Below are 20258 nucleotides of genomic sequence, written 5' to 3' on the forward strand. Positions count from 1 at the left end.
ACTACACACACAGTCACACAAACACACACACAGTCACAGATACACACACAGATACACACATAGACACACACACACCACACCCACACCCACACACCACACACACACACAGTCCCACAAACACACACACACAGTCCCACAAACACACACACACACCACACACACAGTCACACACACACACACAGTCACAGATACACACACAGATACACACATAGACACACACACACCACACACACACACACACACCACACACACAGTCACAGACACACACACACACAGTCACAGATACACACATAGACACACACACAGTCACACAAACACACAGTCACACAAACACACACACACAGTCACACAAACACACACACAGTCACAGATACACACACACACAGATACACACATAGACACACACACACAGACACATACACGCAAAATGGCAAGAAAAATGTTCATGCCTATAAACCAAAATACAGCGATGCTTCTCTTGTCAGGACTTTGGTGCTTCTGGATGGATCTTTTAGCATCAATATTAACCTAATTTTGTTAAATGAGCCTTGATGAATTCATCTACCAAAGCATGTCCAGAAGCAGATGGCCAGAATGGTGAGAAGAGTGGAGCTGTTTAGGAAGAAGAATGAAAAGAGTGGGCATGTGGCAGATCAGTGTCATGTAATATCTACAGGTTCTGAAGAGGAAGGGGTGGCCACCCACACGGTCCCACTGGAGCAGTGACAGATTTGTGTGAAAACAAGAGAAAGAACTTCCTTTAGTTAGAGCTTCCCCACAACTGAAGGAACTGCGTGAGAAGGAAGCGAGCTCCTGTCCCTGGGGGTGTGCAAGCGCAGATGACCCACTCCCAGGGATACTGGGGAGGATGCTACTCCTGCGTTGGGTGGGAGGCTGGATCCGACGATGCTTGAAGTTCCTCTTCAACTCTGTGATCCTCCATGCTCTGGCCTCGGGTCCTGTCCAACGCTGTCCTCCACGTACCTTCCCTGGGTCCTCGGCCCCATGGCCTCGGGCCTCACTGATGGTGATGAGGGTGCCAGGTGTCCTGTTCATGCAGACATGAATGGAAATGAATGGCTAAGTGTGAGCCATGACCTCAATCAGAAGCATGATTCCAGGGATTCTGGGTCATTGTGAATGGGGAGTTTCTCCAGCTCCTGGTGATGTCCACTGTGCAAGACTGTGTACCTAAGGAGGAAGGAGAGAAAGCATGAGACCCCCGCAGGCATCTTTCACATGCCTGGAGAGAGCTGTCCTACCAGCCCTGACTTCCACTCTACTGCACGTTTCCTAGAGTATGGGATGCGGTGGAGCTGTGTGTGTGTGGGGAGGGGGGGGTACATCATCAAAGCCAAGTCCAAAGACATGCATCCAAAGTGCTCGTTTCAAAGGTGAGGAACTAAAGGCCTGGGGAAATCACAGGCCCAGGGTTACTCAGACAGTGAGTGGCAGAGCTGACACCAGAACCCAGATTTCTTCCCTCCATGCAGAGCCTGGGGCTCCTGCATGACTCACCACGGTGCACCCTACATGCCGCTTCACACCGCTACCAGGGATGGCTTTGGATCTAGCGACATCAAAGTGCTGACAGATCACTAAACCACTCCGAGCCTGAAAGATAATGTAACTGTATTTGTTCCTTTGATTCCCTTCAGTGACATTTGGAACGGTAAATCCATTAGACAAATCAAACAGCGAGTTGACTCAAGCATCATGGTGAAATTGACTACTTGACAAGTGTTTATTATTTTCCTGCAGTATCACACAGTTGCACTCAATATGTTAATTGCATTTAAATCAATCACAATTTCAAGCAGGTCTTGTCATCAATAACCCAGATTCCAGCATCTGGCAGTCACCATTATGAAAAATTTCTAGAGAATTTAGGAACCCATCACCAGTCACTTCCCTGAGGCCAATGTCAAATCCATTCAGTAGAAAACAAATAAACACACTCCAGTTAGTTATCTGGCATTAGATGTTGACAACCAACTGAATGGTTTGTCATAAATTACATTACTGTTCTACTTTGAATTATCATATTTAATTGCTGACTTGCATTGATTGGCTGGTATGTAGCAGGGACTGTACTAAGCCCTCTACATGCATTGCCTTATTTAATCTCTCAACAGCCCTTTGAGATATTATTATGTTCATGTTTGAGTTAAGTGAAATGACACATGGCTTCAGTGAATACAGACGGGTGATACGTGATGATCCAGCCAATCAAACCAAGCCTATCTGATGCCAACACCCATGTGCTTACCTGGTTCTCACATAGCCCATGGGCCAGGTGTAAATTTAGAATAGTGAGTCTCAACAGCAGCACTGAGTAGGTTCCTGGTTGTCAGGGAGGGGCGGAGCTTTTGCCATCTAGTCGGAGAGACCAGGGATGCTGCTAACATGGTTGGGTACACGGCATAGTCTCCCTCGGCAAAGAAGTATCTGGCCCAAAATGTCAATAGTGCCAAGACTGGGAAACGTTGATCTAGAGTGAGTTCCCAAACCAGGCTCTACCACTTACCAGCTCTGAGATTTTTAGCAAGTTTTTCAATTTCCCTAGACCTCACTTTCCTCCCCTGTCCCTGAGGCTGGTGATGCCTACCTCCTAATACTGGTGTCCGGATTAAATAATGCAATGTATGGAAATGCTAGCCCAACGGCTGGCACAGAGAAGAATCTCGCTATATTGAAACTAAAACGATTCTATTTATTTCTTTCCTTCAATATCCCATTTAGTGAGTATATAGTAATGATAATGATGATGATATATGTACAGTGATTTATTGTGTTTTTTTTAAAAGGTTTTATTTATTCATTTTAGAGAGGGGGGAGGGGGAGGAGCAGGAAGCATCAACTCCCATATGTGCCTTGACTGGGCAAGCCCAGGGTTTCGAACCGGCAACTTCAGCATTCCAGGTCGCCGCTTTATCCACTGCACCACCACAGGTCAGGCTGATTTATTGTTTTAAAATATCTTTCTCCTTTAGTTCCTTGATAGGTAAAACCTAGAACTCAAGATATAAAAGATGACCCAGATATTGTCTTTCTCCTTGATCAAAGTCCCAAGCCATTATTTAGCAAGCACGCATACTAAAGCAGAACTAATTAATTTTTCCAGACATGACTCCTTCAAAAGTAGCTCTGCAGGCCAGGCAAGGCAGGCAGTAAAGCCAATGATAGGGAAGAGCAAGTGAGGCTCGGAGCGGTTGAGTGAGTATTTGAGCATCATGCTAAGTGAACAGCACAGCCTGGCCAGGGTCACAGGCAGACTCCTGCTCATTGCTCTTGCCTCTAAATGGCATTGTCAATGATCTAAATGCAAGTCTTCAAATAAGGGCTTAGAACCCAACATCCCATGTGAGGGAGCTGCACTCCAGTATCTGAGGCACAGGAATGTCTCTGAAGTGGATGCTCGTGTGGGAGAAACTTTGATGATAACAATGAGAAATCAGATATAGCTCAATTCATGGAGAATGAGAGTGTGTGCTGGCACCCATATTAGTAATTACATCTATGATTTCATTTATGTCATTCATTCTTCACAACCCTAAGTGGTAGCTACTATACTTAGATCTACTGTACAGATGAGAAAACTGAGGCTCAGAGAAGTTAAGCAATTTATGTAAGGTCACAGTTTCCAGGATGCTCATACTCAATCTTGAAACACACTCCTGAACCTGGCCAATAGGTCACCTCCACTGGCAATCAATGGCACTTTTTTCTTCATCGCATTCACATAAAGAGAGTCTCCCAGTTAGGGAACCAAACTGATATTTCTGACCATGTAAGAAGATGTATGCCGTGGGATGCAGGCATGTTTTTTTTACAGTTGCTTTTCATGCATGTCTCATAAGAGTCTTTGCTCTTGTGCTCACGAGTGAGTTGTTCAGGAGTAACTGGAAAAAACAAGTGGGACTGGAGTGGATATTCCAAGTGGAGGTTCCCTTTATCCAGCGTGCTGTTGACAGGCAGCAGGTCTCGTTAGGGACGGCGTGAGCAGACAAACGTGTTTGCTACTTACAACTTCTGAGTGGGTCCTGTCACCGTGGTCTGGTGAGTGACACACACAGATTGGAGGTAGAAGTCTGAGATCTCCTTGGTAGGACACAGGTGGAAGGCAGTGTGTCTCAGAGTCTGGCCAGTGGAGGTATTCCCTGGTTTGGGGTATCCCCAAGTCTTCATGAGATATATGTTTTTAATTTGGTCTTTTCACTTCGATAGTAAATAAATAATTTGAGCAGCTGGAATGGCCACCTTAGAAATTCACATTGCCTTGTGAGTCCAGGTCACATGTGCATTCAGGTCTCCCCTGATGTTGCAGTGACAGTGCACAACTGCCAGCATTTCTCTGCCTGGGGTGCATGCGCCCTAAGCAGGCTACGGGCATGGTCATGGGGATCTACACATCCCCAATTTGAGCAACACTGGGGAAGAGGACGCACATGTTAGCGCAGGCAAACAGTAAAGCTTTCCAGTGCTGACTCTATCTACCCTTTACTAGCTGTGTGATCTCATCAAGTAGATTAACTCCAGGGACCTCACAGCTTTGTTGTGATGATAAAAATCACATCTTCTAAGGAACTTAGCAAAAGGCTGGATACATGGTGAGTGTAGGGAATCATCACTGTGGATGAAACCAAGATTCAGAACGTGCAACTTTCCCAGGGTCAAAGTAGTTACGTATGGAATGGGTAAGAATACAGGCTCTCGAGGCAGAATGTCTGGGTGGGAATCCTGGCTCGGGCACTGACTAGCTTTGGGATTATTCCCAATGTTCTAGGTTGTTGTGGGCATTCCATGTGATCATGCCTATAAAATGCTTATTAGAATAATGCCAACTAATGACTCCATCAATGTCAATTAATACTGTTACTACTTAATGACCGAGGTAAGACTCGGACCCAGTACTTCATTGCCAATTGACCAAATGTTCAATAGCAATTGATCACAGGGCTGAAAGAAACCTTCAAGATGACTTTACAGATAAAGAACTAGCTCCCCAAAGAGGCTGCCATCTCTTCAGAGAGGCAAAGTGTGCCGGCTCTGTTTGGTGCAGGGTCCCCCTTGCAGGCCCGCCGCTGCCCTGGCGGAGAGCAGACCCTGGAGGCGCGTGGTCCCTGGACAGTGTCAGGGCCAGATGCAAACTCTCTGCCGTTTCCCAAGCAACAGCCAGGCAGGAGGCAGCTCCCTTCCAACTGGGTTGCTTCCCCCCTTCGCATTAATTTACTCAAACATGATGGGAGCTACATTAGGTTTGGTAATTACCTGAGTCTACAATTCATTCACTGAGCAATTAGCATCGCGCTTAGAGCTGTCTGCATGCAGTAATTAGAGGCATCATAATACCCCCTCTGCCTGCCCAGCCTGGCATTATAAGGAAATGGTTAGACTTTATTTCATACCACACCCCCATGTCAGTGCTCACACAAGGGCCCTTGCAAGATGTTTTAATTATTAAAATATAAAACACGGGTGTTTTAAGAGATTCAACCCGAAGACAGAATTTCACGAAAGCTGGAGCCCCATCACCGGGAAACGAGGATCTCACACCGGGTATTTTCTGGAGGTTCAGGGAGGAATGAGACTTTCAAATGCTAGGCTTTTACTCATTCAGCCACTTATTGATTTAAAGCCATATTTTGAGTACCTACCACAGTCCAGGCACTGTGCCATGCCCTGGAGATACCAGGATAGTTAGAAAAATGTATGCCATCCCTGTCCTCGGGGACCTCGCAGTGTAGTGCAGGAGACCCACAGTTAGACACAGAAAGCACAGCCAGGAGAGGTATTAGGAAGGAGAGGTGTTCGATGACGTTATGAGAGCTTGTCACAGGGGGCGGACGGGGACATGGTTAGTGTGTCAGGGTTCCGTGACCTCCAGGGCACTGGCAGCGTGGCGTGGGCTAGGCGAGGCACAGAGACAGGGGAGACCACCAAGTGGATGCTTTGTTTGAGGAACGGCCAGTGCAACAAGAATGTATACCACGTGGTGGGATCCTCATGATGAAATGAGTGTCCTTATAAGAAGAGAGACCAGAGGGTCTGCATCCTCCCCACACCCACCCAGTGAAAAGGCGTCTATCTGAAAGAGAGGAAGAACATTCTCACCAGAAACTGAATATGCTAGCACCTTGACCTTGGACTTCCCAGCCTCTAAAACTGAGAAATAAATGTCTGTTGTTTCAGCTCCCCAGTCTATGGTATTTTGTTATAAAGCCCAAGCCAACTGATACATAAAGTCTCAAGGAGTCAAAGGAAGGGCGAGTGTGAAGGGACAAGATACGCAGTTTAGATTGTGATGTTAGGACTTTTCTGCCCTTAGCTATTAATTTAGAAAAACCTGAGTCATCAAGAGAAAATGAACAAACAGAGGGGCAGGTGTGTGTCTGTTTTCTGTGAATCATTCACTAGCAACACTTCATTTATTCAAAGGTCAGGCGCCCAGTGAACTTAGACTATCCAGAAAGCTGTGCTGAGATGTTTGTTTGTTTTCTCTTTTGAAAGGTCTCTGAATCTGAGCAGTTGTCACAACAGTGTGGACTTTTCTGGTTGCCTTCCTCAGTTTTTTTGCTTTGAATGTTTAAACTTGGTTTACACACAGCACTAAAAAGCGTGGTTCTTCCATATGCAGCAGAGTGGGAACGGGAAACTACACAACCCAAGTAGCAAACGGAGGGATAATGGGTAAAAATGACAGAGAAAGAGAGTCAATCAAGATCAATACAGCAAAACCAATGAGGGGCCATTGAGAGCAGGGAAAGTATTTCAAACTTTGCTCAAGGGCATTACTATTGTGTAGGATAACTAATAGGAATTCAAAATAATAACTTTGAACCAAGTTACTTAAAATCAGACTTGATACTGGGGTGGTAGGGACAAATCAAGTCTGTTGTTCAGTGAATAGCATCAGACAACTGCTAGTCCTCCAGCTTTGATCAAGGTCCCATGGTCAGGTAACATTGTAGCGTTAGAGGAAGCTGTGTAGATGGTATTATGAACACCCTGTACTGCTTTGTACTATTGTTCTCCAGATATAAATATGCTTCAAAATAAAAGGTTTTTTGCCTGACCAGGTAGTGGCGCAGTGGATGGAGCATCGGACTGGGATGTGGAGGACCCAGGTTCGAGTCCCCGAGGTTGCCAGCTTGAGCACAGGCTCATCTGGTTTGAGCAAAGCTCACCAGCTTGAGCACAAGGTCGCTGGCTCAAGCAACAGATCACTCCGTCGGCTGTAGCCTCACTGGTCAAGGCACATATGAGAAAGCAATCAATGAACAATTAAGGAGCCACAACAAAGAATTGATATTTCTCATCTCTCTCTCTTCCTGTCTGTCTGTCCATACTGTCTTTCTCTCTGACTCTGTCTCTGTCACACACACACACAAAAGGTTTTTAAAAAAATGTTTAAAACTTAAAAATAAAAAGGCAGAGATTTAATCACAATCCTTTGTTTGAAAAAGATGAAGCAATTCACCACCGATGAGCTACGGGGGGAATCAGGGTCTGAGCACCACGCTTACATCGGCTGAATTCACCACCATCAGGTGGTCCTCCCCCAGAGGATTCGGGCTGTGCTCCAAGAACAGGGCGGAAGCCCAATACAAAGTTGGAAGATTAAGGGATATAAAGTAAAACAAATCTCCCAAAGCATCTGAATCTTTGGCCTTCAGATCAAGAGCAAGCGATGTCCAGAAGGACCCGCCCGGGCTTGCCGGGTCTCTCAACAACTGTGATGCTTCCACATGATGCGAAGAGCCCGCTGGGTTCAGCCTGGTCCAGTGAGGACAGAAGAATGCACAGAATCCAAGGACGTTGTAGGGAGAAGTGAGTGGACAGACACAGACAGACTTACAACACAGACGGTGACAGACTTACAGGGCATGTGCAGAGTTAGACAGGAACTGGTCTATTGCAGAAGAGCAGGAGGAAGCTGGAGACAGAGGAGCAGCCACTTTTAGTTGAAACAGAAAACAGCCACAGACGAACGAGAGCCAAACAGAAGCAGAGGCGGGAGAAAAAAAAGGAAGAAAATGCAGAGGTTAGTGGACAGGCGATCTCAGCCCAAACGAGCATTCCTGTAGCCACCAAGTGCCTTTAGGGGACCGGAGGGCGGGGCACCTAATTATTGTACCACATGGTTATGCCACATTAGGGATCTAAAAAGCCCTCGTATTGCCAGCATCTCCTGTGAACCTCACAACAGCCTGGGAAGTTCACAGTGCATGTCACTACCTTAACTTACCAAGAAAAGAAACAGGCACAGGGAGGAAAGTTACCCGTCCAGGGGCAGCCAGCCAGTTAGCAGCGAAGGCGGAACGTGAGCCAAGTGTTACTTTTCATGGTGCCGTGGCTGAGGTATGCACAGAAAGCCACCTATGTTCCTCCCCACCGCCAGCCAGGCCCCATCCTGCGTTCCTTACATAAATTATCCCTCATAATATTCCCATCTGTAATAAACCCATATCCAATGCTCCATGTAATATTTATGTCAACCTTTTTAGGTTGGTACTGGTAGACCCCCATTTTCTGAGAAGGGATCTGAAGCTTAAATGCAATGTGACCAAGAAAATCTTAATAAGAAAAAAAGCCGTCACTTGATCCAAGGCCGCCTGACTCAGGGCACACACCTTGATGGCCATCATGATCCTCAGAGCCTCGCTTCTAAAAACTGGGCTTCTTGTGACTTCAACCCCCAGTCAGATTTGGAGCCAGGCAAGTAATAGGCTGTTTTCTTCTTGAACTCTGGGTCCCATTCCAAGAAGGAACAACCATCCATGGCTCCCTCAAGTTTCCCAGGGATCCCCCAGATTCCTGTATTAGGAAACCCCGTCCAAATACCCCTGTCACACCTTCAGGGCTCTGGGTTCTAAAATGCTCTCCGAACTCGCCCCTTCTCCCCTCATCAGAACAGCAAGAGGCCAGGCAGAAAGTCGGGACACTGGAAATAGGATTTTTTTTTTTTCAGAGACAGAGTCAGAGAGAGGGATAGATAGGGACAGACAGACAGGAACGGAGAGAGATGAGAAGCATCAATCATCAGTTTTTCATTACAACACCTTAGTTGTTCATTGATTGCTTTCTCATATGTGCCTTGACCGCGGGCCTTCAGCAGACCGAGTAACTCCTTGCTCAAGCCAGCAACCTTGGGTCCAAGCTGGTGAGCTTTGCTCAAACCAGATGAGCCTGTGCTCAAGCTGGCGACCTTGGGGTCTCGAACCTGGGTCCTCCACATCCCAGTCCGACCTCTATCCACTGCGCCACCGCCTGGTCAGGCTGGAAATAGGATTTTTAAGGGCAATTCGATTACATCAATTCACTGGAACATTAGAAAGCATGGGTCATATCCTATTCAGTCCTCTTTTCCATAATATGTCCATGTTGAAGGACTTTGAAGTGGAACTGGGCGAACACGGCCACTTCCTCCACACAGCCACCTCTGACCATCTCAGTGTGACACTCCCATTCCCTCTTTTGTACAAACAGAGCACTTTCTGCTTCTATAATTTGTCTGACAATATAAGCAGCCTGTGACAGCCCTTGATGTAGCTTATTAAAGGCAACCTGTGCATGTATTTAAATAGCATGTTTCCAGATAAATTACAAGCCTCTTGGGGGTGGAAATCATGACTTATTCATCTAGCCCAGTTAAGTATTTTACTGACCATATGGTGGGCAAGAGTCAGATGTCCGGACTTCTAACCACAGCTTCATTACTTGGTGGCCCTGCCACCTGGGACCTCTCAATGCCCCACTTTCTTCATCTATTACTGGAAATAACAACAGCAGCTCCCTGAGCAAGTGAGGGCGAGCGTTAACTGAAGCAAGACGTTCTCACCATGTGTCTGTCATGTCTGGCATGTGCTCATTAAATGTAAGCTAGCACAACTCTGTAGGTTCATTACGTGATTAAATGGTGATTCGGACCCCCAACTCTTTCTACCTTTAACTGGTTCGTTTTCATCCCTGACATGCCCTGGGGCCCTCCATAACAAAGCTAACTAAGCATTCCCCTTAGAACACAATGTGCATTCAGTGAAAATCTCCAATTCCAGTAATTCCTATGCTGGCATGAAAACTTAAGAATAAAACTCAGAATCTGTCAGTGGGCTATGAATAAGCGGTTAAAGATTGGATATCTGGGGACTTGTTGGCACGGTGTGCTTTCCTGGAAATCAGAGCATCGGGACCCAGCCCTCCAGGCTGGGTTTCAGGGCAGGAGCGGAGACCACACCTCTGCCCTGGGTCTTCCACAGGCTCCGTGGGTTCAGGTGTTCACATGGGATCACCCGTGGCTGGGATCACAAAGGAGATAACACAATTGTAAACTATTATATATATTATATACATAATAACTAATCCTTGATACACACACACACACACACACACACACACACACACACACACACACAGGCACACATATGTTGTTTTATTAGGGCTTAATAAATACTTAATTAAAAATTTTAACTACTCTTGCATATTCATTCATGTATTTCCTTTTAAACACAAGTAATAACATTGTTTTTCTTGAATATACCCTTAAGGAGCCTAATGAAAGAACTTTGGAGAATACAACATGTACGTATGTTATAGACATGTCTGAAAGTAGTGAGCAAATTCTGGCAGAAAACAAACAAAATGTTTCTTGTGAAAATTGCAGAAGAAGAAAGAATTCTTACAAATGTTTTTTTTTTTTTTTTTTTTTTTGCACTGTACTGCACTTAAAAAATAGGAGATGTGATTAATGGGACACATTGAAGTAATGTTAAGATGAAATTTTAAATGTTAATATAAAACAAAACTAGATTTAAAAAAATTTTTTAATTTGTATTTAAAGACCTTTTCAACAGTCCCCTGTCCATGTCAAGTTTGTTGAATTAACAGTGTGGTGTTCCTGGAACATCTGGCTGCTTGCGTTTCCACGGACTGCAGTGAGCACGTAAAACCACACCCAGCAGAAGCCATGTTCTTATAGACATTGTTCCTTAGGTTTGTACTGTAGACCATAACCTTACAGAACCCACTGAAATGATTTTATTTTTATTCACCCCAAACCCGTGAGGTTGGCAGTGGGTAAGTCCGAATGGAAAAGGAGCCACATGTCCTCTTCTCCTGACCAGACAACGGAGGCTTCTACTAATCACACTAGAACATGCTAACGGGGCAGTTTTGCCTTTCTGAAGCCCAAACAGGTTTGGTCCCGGCGAGGCCGTGGCCTGGCAGCGTGGCACAGAGCTGGGGTAGGTTGCAGACCCAGGAAGCTGCACAATGAGGCCGCCTTGGCTATTGTTTGCAAGGTGATGTGACCGGCCAGGGACTGGCTGGAGGTTCACTAACTGCCTGGCAGCAGGTGTTAGGAAAACTCAAAGGCAAGAAGACAAAGCTTGGTGGAAGACAGAGGGAGGAAGCCAGGCAGAGAGCTTGGATCTTAGGATAAAGGCTCAGAGAGCTTCAAACACCTGTATATCTCCCGCAGCCTGCCTTGACATTCAAAGGGCCTGGCTTTTCTGATAAGTTCCACCTTCGTAACTCTTGGAAGACGTCTGCTACTTTAAAGGATCTGGTCCACAAATATTGAGTTAACACCATAGAATCATTTGCCAGAAGAGAAGACTTCATCTGACCCAACACAGAGACCCACAGGGATGTCTTTCCTGGGTGGGGAGGTCACATGGTTCTCTTCCTCGGACTAAGAGATCTGTGTGTCCAGGACAACAGCTGGGGAACAAGGTGCAGAGTTGATTCTAAGTAAAAGCTTACTGCCACAATCAAATGCTGACCATTAGCTAGAAAAATCCCTATCTGCAAAGTGCCCTCCTGTTTACCCTGCCCTGTACATCAGGGGCAATGCTGATGCTTAGTAAGGGTTATTTTCATTACGTTGCAGCAATAATATTGGGAAACACTTTACAAATTTCCCAACAACAGAGTCTGTTTGACTCTACTGCCTTAAAAATAATCAGAGCTAAAGTCAGTTGAAAATGACAGAGTCTCCTTTCATGAGCTATGTTGGTTTTTAGAGAAGAATAGAGATAGAAACATTGATTTGTTATTCCACTTATTCATGCCACCATTGGTTGATTCTCCTATGTGCCCTAACCAGGGATCAAACCCACAACCTCGGCATGTCGAGATGATGATCTAACCAACCAAGTTACCCGGCCAGGGTCTTGTGAGCTAACTTTGAAACACTACCTATTTTTATAACCATCAACTCACTCTAGTGCTGGACGGCTATGATCTCAACAAGTTGTTTTAAACATCACTCTGGGTGTACGTTTTGTTCAAATGTGTTTCTGCCTTTGGCCAAAACCAAATAAAATGCAGTTCGGATTGAACACACCAGCTCAGCTGTCAGAAATGTCCTGGCTCCTCGCCTCCCACGCCCCTACTCCAGGGACCTCCGTTTGTCCCTGTGGCAGACTACGGTCTGGCACATTCTGAAACCCTCTCTGTCCTGGATAGGAGCTGTGAGAAGAGTGCTGGCTGCCGTTGAAAAATTTCACTCTCTACAGCATAAACATGAGGGGCAGCGGGGGGAGCTCGTGCTTGTTTGGTCAGGGCTTTTTCCATTAGGCTTGGTCATCAGCAGTTGGCTGGTTACAAATGCAGTCCTAAAACTGAAGGGCTGGAATCCAATTATCCCAGCTTCCTGTCTGCAGAGCTCTGCCAGGGACGAACACAGTCATGTTTGCCTGCCTCCTCAGGCGCCCAGGACTCAAAGGATGTCATTTGGAGAAAACTAACAAACAACAGGTCTCGGGTGTTTTGATGGACAGGCACCATGGTGTGCAAAGAGGATGCACTGGTGCAGAACACAGAATCCAGCACTTGTCCATAACCTGCCTCTTCCTGGCTTCGTGTCTGTCCCTTCACTTCTCTGAGTTTCAGTTTCTCATTTATTAGAGGGGGATAATAACACCAACGACTGGAGGATGGGAGCGTCTAATGTGATATATGTGAAAGAGGTTTGAAAACTAATGATAGTGATAATAACAAAATTAGCTGATATTTATTGGGTGCCTACCATGGGAAGGGCAACATACTGTATGTTGAATGGACACTATCTCATTTAATGCTCACAAATACCTTTTAAAGAATTGGTAGTCCTGGCTGGGTAGCTCATTTGGTTCAGAACATTGTCCCAACAGGCTAAGGTTGCAGGTTCGATCCCTGGTCAGGGCACATATAAGAATCAATCAATGGATGCATACATCAGTGGAACAATAAATCGATGTGTCTCTCTCTCCCTTCCTTTTGCTCTCTAAAATAAATTTTTTTAAAAAGAATTGGAGATGATGGTAATAATGATATTAATAACAATAGCTAACATTTCTTAAGTGTTTACTATACACCAGCTTCTAACCTCAGCATTTTATACATGGTAACATATGTAATCCTTATATCATGGGCATAAATACTATCAATATTATCATCTATGTGACATACGAGAAAAACTGGATTACAGAAGTTAGGTAATTTGCTCAAGCTCATATGGCTGTTAAGAGGCCACAAGGGTTTAAACACAGGCATTGTGATTCTAGAACAGGAGTCAGCAAATATTTTCTATAGAGGGATAAATGTTTAGGTTTTGAGACTACACATTATCTCTGTTGCATTTCTTTTCCTCCTTCTTCTTCTCCTCCTTCTTCTTTGGTCTGTTTGCTTTCTTGCTGACTTTGAGGTTGTTTTTATACTCCTTTACAAATGTAAAAATCATTCTTAGCTCCAGGGTCACATGGAAAATAGGCCCATGGCTGGACTTGACCCACCGTATGTTGGCAGACCCTGGCTCTAGAAATCATTTCCATTTTTCAAATGAGGAAACAGAAACTCAAGTGCTTAAGTGACTAAAATCAGAATTCCAGTCCAGTTCTGTCTGCTTCCAGAAACTGTCTCAGCCCATACTCTATTGCTGTCATGTGTAATTTTAAAAAGTAAGGTATTATCACTGAGTTAAGGATGCTGGGCTCATCGCAGTCAGTTTCCAAAGAAAACAGACATTTTCCTCTTGAAACAGACTTGGAGACAAAACAGCAGTCTGAGACTGAGCAGATTCAATGCCCTGCACGGTGCCTGGCTCACAGTAGGCATGCCACAAATCTGTATTGAGGGAAATCGTTCTTATTTTCTGACTGAACTTAGTGATTCACCAGGATCTCAGCTATCTGCTCAAACTCTTCTGGACCTTGCATTTGAGTTTATATGTGAAAACAATGACATACTCCTTTGTGAAGCTCATAGGAAACCCGTAACAATTGAGATAATTTCCATAGAGCTATCTGGAAAAAAGAAAGATGTTAGGTGAAGATACACAATCTCTACAATGAATCTCGCTGTTGAGAGAAATGGTATTTGGAGACTGTGGCTATGACTCTGAGATAAACACGTCAACAACCAGATGCAGGACAATAGGGAGGACTCCGTGACATCATCAAGTCAGTATTTGCTATATCCACTCATACAGTCTCAAACTAAGGCAGACATTTTTATTTTTCCTTCAGTTTCCACTTCAGGGAATCAACAAGATTCTTGGAAATTCTGTGCACATATTCAGACCTTCAGGAGAAAGGCCATAGGTTGTGTCAGCTTCTCAATGAGTGTTATTATGTTCTACAATATATACCTTAAATGTTAGAACGACAACAAAATTGTTGCAGTGTGGTTTCGCAATGAGCAAAAGGAAAAGATGAATTTGCTGGAGGGCAGCAATCAGTGTTAGGTTTCCAAGATGCCCTTGTCCTACACTCTCAGGACGCCCACTTAGGATCCCACTGGCACAGGTGTCTGGCTGTGCCTGTTCACCCAGAGATTAGTCACCAGTCCAGGCTGGCTGCAATGACCAGCTCTCAGTAAGCCAGCAGGGGGAAAGCAGCCACAGAAAGAAGCAATAGAGTCTCTTTCATTTTCTCCCCAGCCCCCAGACCAGGCTCAGAGACTGCCTTAACATACCCCGGGGCCATTTTTTCCTTTCGGCATTATCAGCACCTAGCAAAGTGCCTGGCACACAGCTGGTGTTTCATAAAAGTTTGAATAAAGATGAGGATCATGGTGAAATTGATGATGATTAGTCCTTACATTCCTGGGATGGTTAATAAAGCTCTTTCATTCTATTATCTCTTGAGATACTCTACATGAACTCACAGGTCTTTGTCAATTAGAGCAGTGGTCCCCAACCCCCCAGGCTGCGGACCGGTACCGGTCTGTGGGCCATTTGGTACCGGTCCGCAGAGAAAGAATAACTTACATTATTTCTGTTTTATTTATATTTAAGTCTGAATGATGTTTTATTTTTAAAAAATGACCAGATTCCCTCTGTTACATCCGTCTAAGACTCACTCTTGATGCTTATCTCGGTCACGTGATACATTTATCTGTCCCACCCTAAAGGCTGGTCCGTGAAAATATTTTCTGATGTTAAACCGGTCCGTGGCCCAAAAAAGGTTGGGGACCACTGAATTAGAGGACATTTTTCAGTTTGTACTGTTTGTTGTTGGTGGTGATTTTATGCCTAGAGAGCTAGTTGGGATGTTTCTCCTTTATGTGTGGGTCTGAGAGCATTCTTCCTTGGAGATTATGATTGTGACCCCAGGAAATTAGTTCCTGGGTACCTAGACCAGGGTGGTTTAGGTTAGGCTTTATGGACAAGGTTGACTTTAACAGGCAAGTGGTGGCAGAAAAGCTTGGCGGGCTGCAGCAGAGCAGGGAGAAGTCGCATCTGGACACAACAGCTGGAAAATACAGCGGTCTTGGCCCATGGTTACTCATTCTCCTCTGACTTGGGCATTGCATTGTGAGGCTGGACAACATATTGCAGGGCAACTGGGCACCAATTTATGCTTTTGAATAGAAGAGGTGAATAGGGCAAATTTTCAGCATATGGAAAATTTTAGGGGGAGGTGTCACTTTATTGTTTTCTTTCTGTTAGTTGTCATGTGTACACGTACGACTTAAAAGCAGATTAACTTATACAGATGTAGAGAAAAAATGAACTAGAAGATGGTGGTAGTTATGTGGTAGGAGGCGATGAGGAATGAGCTCTAAGTGGTGCCAGGGAACCAGAGAGAAAAAACTGGATACAGGTTATTTCAAAGGAAGAGATCTTGGAGACTACAGGTAAGAGGAACAGAAGGTAAAGAAGTCAGAAATGACTTCCCACCTGGAGGGCTGGACAAACGATAACAGTAGTAATAAGAGTAGTAACACTTTGCATGTGTTGCTCAGACCCATACATTTGAGAATATTGTGTCTTAATTAACCCTATTGGACTTATCACTTTTTGCCTGGCTGGTAGTTTTTGTGACTTTATCTTTTTCTGCCTAAGAATATAGAAGCTATCAAAGGCCAATGAGTATTGATTGATTGCTATATTTATCTTTCCTCTAGTGGCACAAAAACTTTTGCCAAGTAAATAATAAAAATTTGGTATCGGCCCTGGCCGATTGGCTCAGTGGTAGAGCGTCGGCCTGGCGTGCAGAAGTCCCGGGTTCGATTCCCAGCCAGGGCACACAGGAGAAGCCCATCTGCTTCTCCATCCCTCCCCCTCTCCTTCCTCTCTGTCTCTCTCTTCCCCTCCCGCAGCCGAGGCTCCACTGGAGCAAAGATGGCCCAGGCACTGGGGATGGCTCCTCGGCCTCTGCCCCAGGCGCTAGAGTGGCTCTGGTAGCAACAGAGCGACGCCCCGGAGGGGCAGAGCATCGCCCCCTGGTGGGCAGAGCATCGCCCCCTGGTGGGCGTGCCGGGTGGATCCCGGTCGGGCACATGCGGGAGTCTGTCTGACTGTCTCTCCCCGTTTCCGGCTTCAGAAAAATACAGAAAAAAAAAAAAAATTTGGTATCAGTGAGGTAGGTTAGGGTATTTGCTTCATGAGAAAGTTGAGACCCAGAGTGGCTTGCCGAAAGTCACCCAGCCAGGGAGGGCAGCAGCATTCAAGGTGGAATCTGAATTCATGAAGATATATATCCGGTCTACCGGAAAGTTCTGTCCGTTTTTGGAATAAAACAAAATACAAATTTTTCTTACCATCAATAAACTTTATTAAATAATATAATTGCCATTATTATTAATGATTTCTTGCCAGCATGAGGGCAATTTGTATATCCCATTTTTGAAAAATGTTTTATCTTTTGATGCAAAAAATTGAACCAGTGCTTGTTTGATATCTTCTTCATTTTTAAATTTTTTGCCCTTCAAAAAATTTTGTAAGGACAAAAACAAGTGATAGTCGGAGTGTGCTAAGTCCAGGGAATATGGTGGATGCGACAGAATTTTTCAGCCTAGTTCTGCAATTTTTGACGAGTCCCCAAAGCAGCATGTGGCCTGGCATTATCATGATGCAGTATGATGTTCTTCCTATTGAACGTCGCTGACCTCTTTTCTTGGACTGCTGTCTTTAAATTATCCAATTGCTGACAATACTTCTCTGAATTGAGCTCTTCGTTCGGTTTTAAAAGCTCATAATGTATTAGTCCTCAAATGTCCCACCATATACACAACATTCTCTTATTCAGAGTCAAATTTGGTTTAGAGGTGGAAGGGCTAGGTTTTATGGGTTCACAATATGCCCTTTTCCTTATGATGTATTCATAGGTAATATACTTTTCATCCCCAGTTATCATCTGGTTCAAGAAGGGCTCGATTTTGTTCCGAGCAAGCAGAGATGTGCATATAACGACTCGATCATCCAAATTCTTCTGACTTAATTCATGTGGCACTCAATCTTGAATATTTCCACACCAATCCTATCTTCCAAATATGGTCCGAAATGGTTTGCTGAGCTGAATTAAGCCTTTCTGCGATCTCCGATGTTGTCAGAAAAGGATCTTGCTTCAACATGGTCTTAACAACATCGTCATCGATCAAAGATGGTCTCCCAGAACGTGGCTTATCAGAAAGGTCAAAATCACCTGTTTCGAATTTTTTGAACCATCTTCTGCATGTCCTATCAGAAACTGTACCTTCACCAAACACTTTCAATAAATTTCTACATGCTTCTGTAGCATTTCTTCCTTGTTGAAATTCGTAAAAATTACAGTGGCATAAATGAATTTTATCAGTAGCCATGTGTACACTATCGCTTCACACATAAGACTAACGTGAATCAACTTTGTTTTAGTTAATTTGTTACATCAGTATGTATACATTAAGTGATAAAAATAGAGAGGCACACATGCGCCAAATAAACATGTGCTTACATGTCGAAACTTGTTATGATAGAAATGGACAGAACTTTCCAGTAGACCTGATATATGTGTGTGTATGTATATATATATATTAGAAGACATTTTATAACATGTATAAGTGTCCTATTATCCTGGATGGATAGTCATTTAAACTGGCCTGGAGCCTTGGATGAAAGGTCTAATATATATATACATACACACACATATATAGATTTTTTTTTCTTTCCTATCACACAGGCTACTGCAAGTGAAACCATCAACTGCAATAGGAAGGTTTGAATAGCAAATAAATGCCAGGAAATAAGAAAATAAATAGAGTCTGCTCTCCATGGACAGGGCTACTATTAGATGAGGCAGATTTCTGGAATGACTTTGGCCTTTTACTTTCATGAGCTCAGAGTTTCCGGAGGCTCTGCACTGAGAGGAGAGGTGGTAGTAAGGGTGATCCTGATAAGGAGACTCTTTCCTGGTTCTTTCCATTGACGCATTCCCCTTGACCAACTGCCCACTCTCTCCTCTGCCGGGGACAAGAGATCTCACCAGAAATGGTGCCTTCACTCAGCAAGTCAGCGACTTTTCACTTGGAATTATGAAACCCTGGCTTGACCTCCCTTTCACAGAGCCTTAGTAATGGGTGACTCACTGTCCCCTTCATGGCAAGTTCCTGTGGAGTTTGATAAAGAGAGATTGGTATAGGCTTTGGGGAAAAAATATGGGGTGGGTGTGGGCTCTGTTCTGGCCAAGAATTTCATCATTAAGCAGTGGCATATGGGTCCCCATGTGGACCCTGTTGACAAGAAGACCATTTACTAAATGATTATCATGCTAATTCAGAAGTCCAAGATGGAATTAAATGACATAACCCCCTAATGGCATTCAATTCTGAGAAAGTCATGATGGAAATTAATTTATCTGACCTCTATCATTTTTTTTTTTTAAACAAAGATAATGTCTGACCTTTCATCCAAGGCTCCAGGCCAGTTTAAATGACTATCCATCCAGGATAATAGGACACTTATACATGTTATAAAATGTCTTCTAATTTTGGAGGGAATGTCTCTTAAAAATTTGATGGTATTGCTTCCATCTCTTACCTTCGACAGAGGCAGAAAAATCAACTGTGGATTCTATTTTTTTAATTTTTTTTTTATTTTATTTTTTATTTATTTATTTATTTTTTTCATTTTTCTGAAGCTGGAAACAGGGAGAGACAGTCAGACAGACTCCCGCATGCGCCCGACCGGGATCCACCCGGCACGCCCACCATGGGGCGACGCTCTGCCCACCAGGGGGCGATGCTCTACCCATCCTGGGCGTCGCCATGTTGCGACCAGAGCCACTCTAGCGCCTGAGGCAGAGGCCACAGAGCCATCCCCAGTGCCCGGGCCATCTTTGCTCCAATGGAGGCTTGGCTGCGGGAGGGGAAGAGAGAGACAGAGAGGAAGGAGAGGGGGAGGGGTGGAGAAGCAAATGGGCGCTTCTCCTGTGTGCCCTGGCCGGGAATCGAACCCAGGTCCTCTGCACGCTAGGCCGACGCTCTACCGCTGAGCCAACCGGCCAGGGCCAACTGTGGATTCTAAGTAGAGGCAAATATAAGTTTGTATCCCGGCACTGCTCATTATTACCTGTATGACCTTGGATGATCTTGATTCAGAGACTTGGTCTCCTTAAGCCTCATTTTACTTATCTACAAAATAGAGGTTATTATATAAGATAACAATGAAAATAATAATAATAACTTCCAATTAGTGGTATTCCAACTGCTATCATATATACAATTTTATTTAACTTATACAACCTCATCAGTTAGGTAGTGCTAACACTTTTATTTTACTCTCCGAGGCTCAGAGAGCAAACTAACTTGCCCAAGGAACACAGCTAGCAAGTTGGGAAGCTAGAATTCAATCCAGTCAATCCTTTTTTTTTTTTTTGAAGATTATGTGTCATGAGATATGTCAGGTGTCAAGGTAGTTCTGTACTGACATCTCAGGTGCTCAGTAAACTTGTATCCCCTCATCCTTTTAGAAAGGGAAGAGTGACTATTGTTTAGGAAACTCATGGAGAAGATAAGAG

The 20258-nt window shown here is 44.4% G+C and overlaps 1 protein-coding gene across 2 annotated transcripts in view; it reads right to left on the reverse strand.

Annotated features, from left to right (window-relative positions):
• Window positions 1-366: 366 nt before the first annotated feature.
• HTR4 (5-hydroxytryptamine receptor 4) overlaps window positions 367-20258 on the reverse strand; it is a 149486-nt gene continuing 129594 nt past the window's right edge. For both annotated transcript variants that reach the window (XM_066343495.1, XM_066343493.1), the window contains one exon: window positions 367-1191. In XM_066343495.1, the coding sequence (XP_066199592.1) occupies window positions 1104-1191 (88 nt within the window). In that variant the 3' untranslated portion in view covers window positions 367-1103. The remainder of the gene's footprint in view (window positions 1192-20258) is intronic.

Source organism: Saccopteryx leptura, chromosome 6 (genome assembly GCF_036850995.1).
Source record: "Saccopteryx leptura isolate mSacLep1 chromosome 6, mSacLep1_pri_phased_curated, whole genome shotgun sequence".
Lineage (NCBI taxonomy): Eukaryota > Metazoa > Chordata > Mammalia > Chiroptera > Emballonuridae > Saccopteryx > Saccopteryx leptura.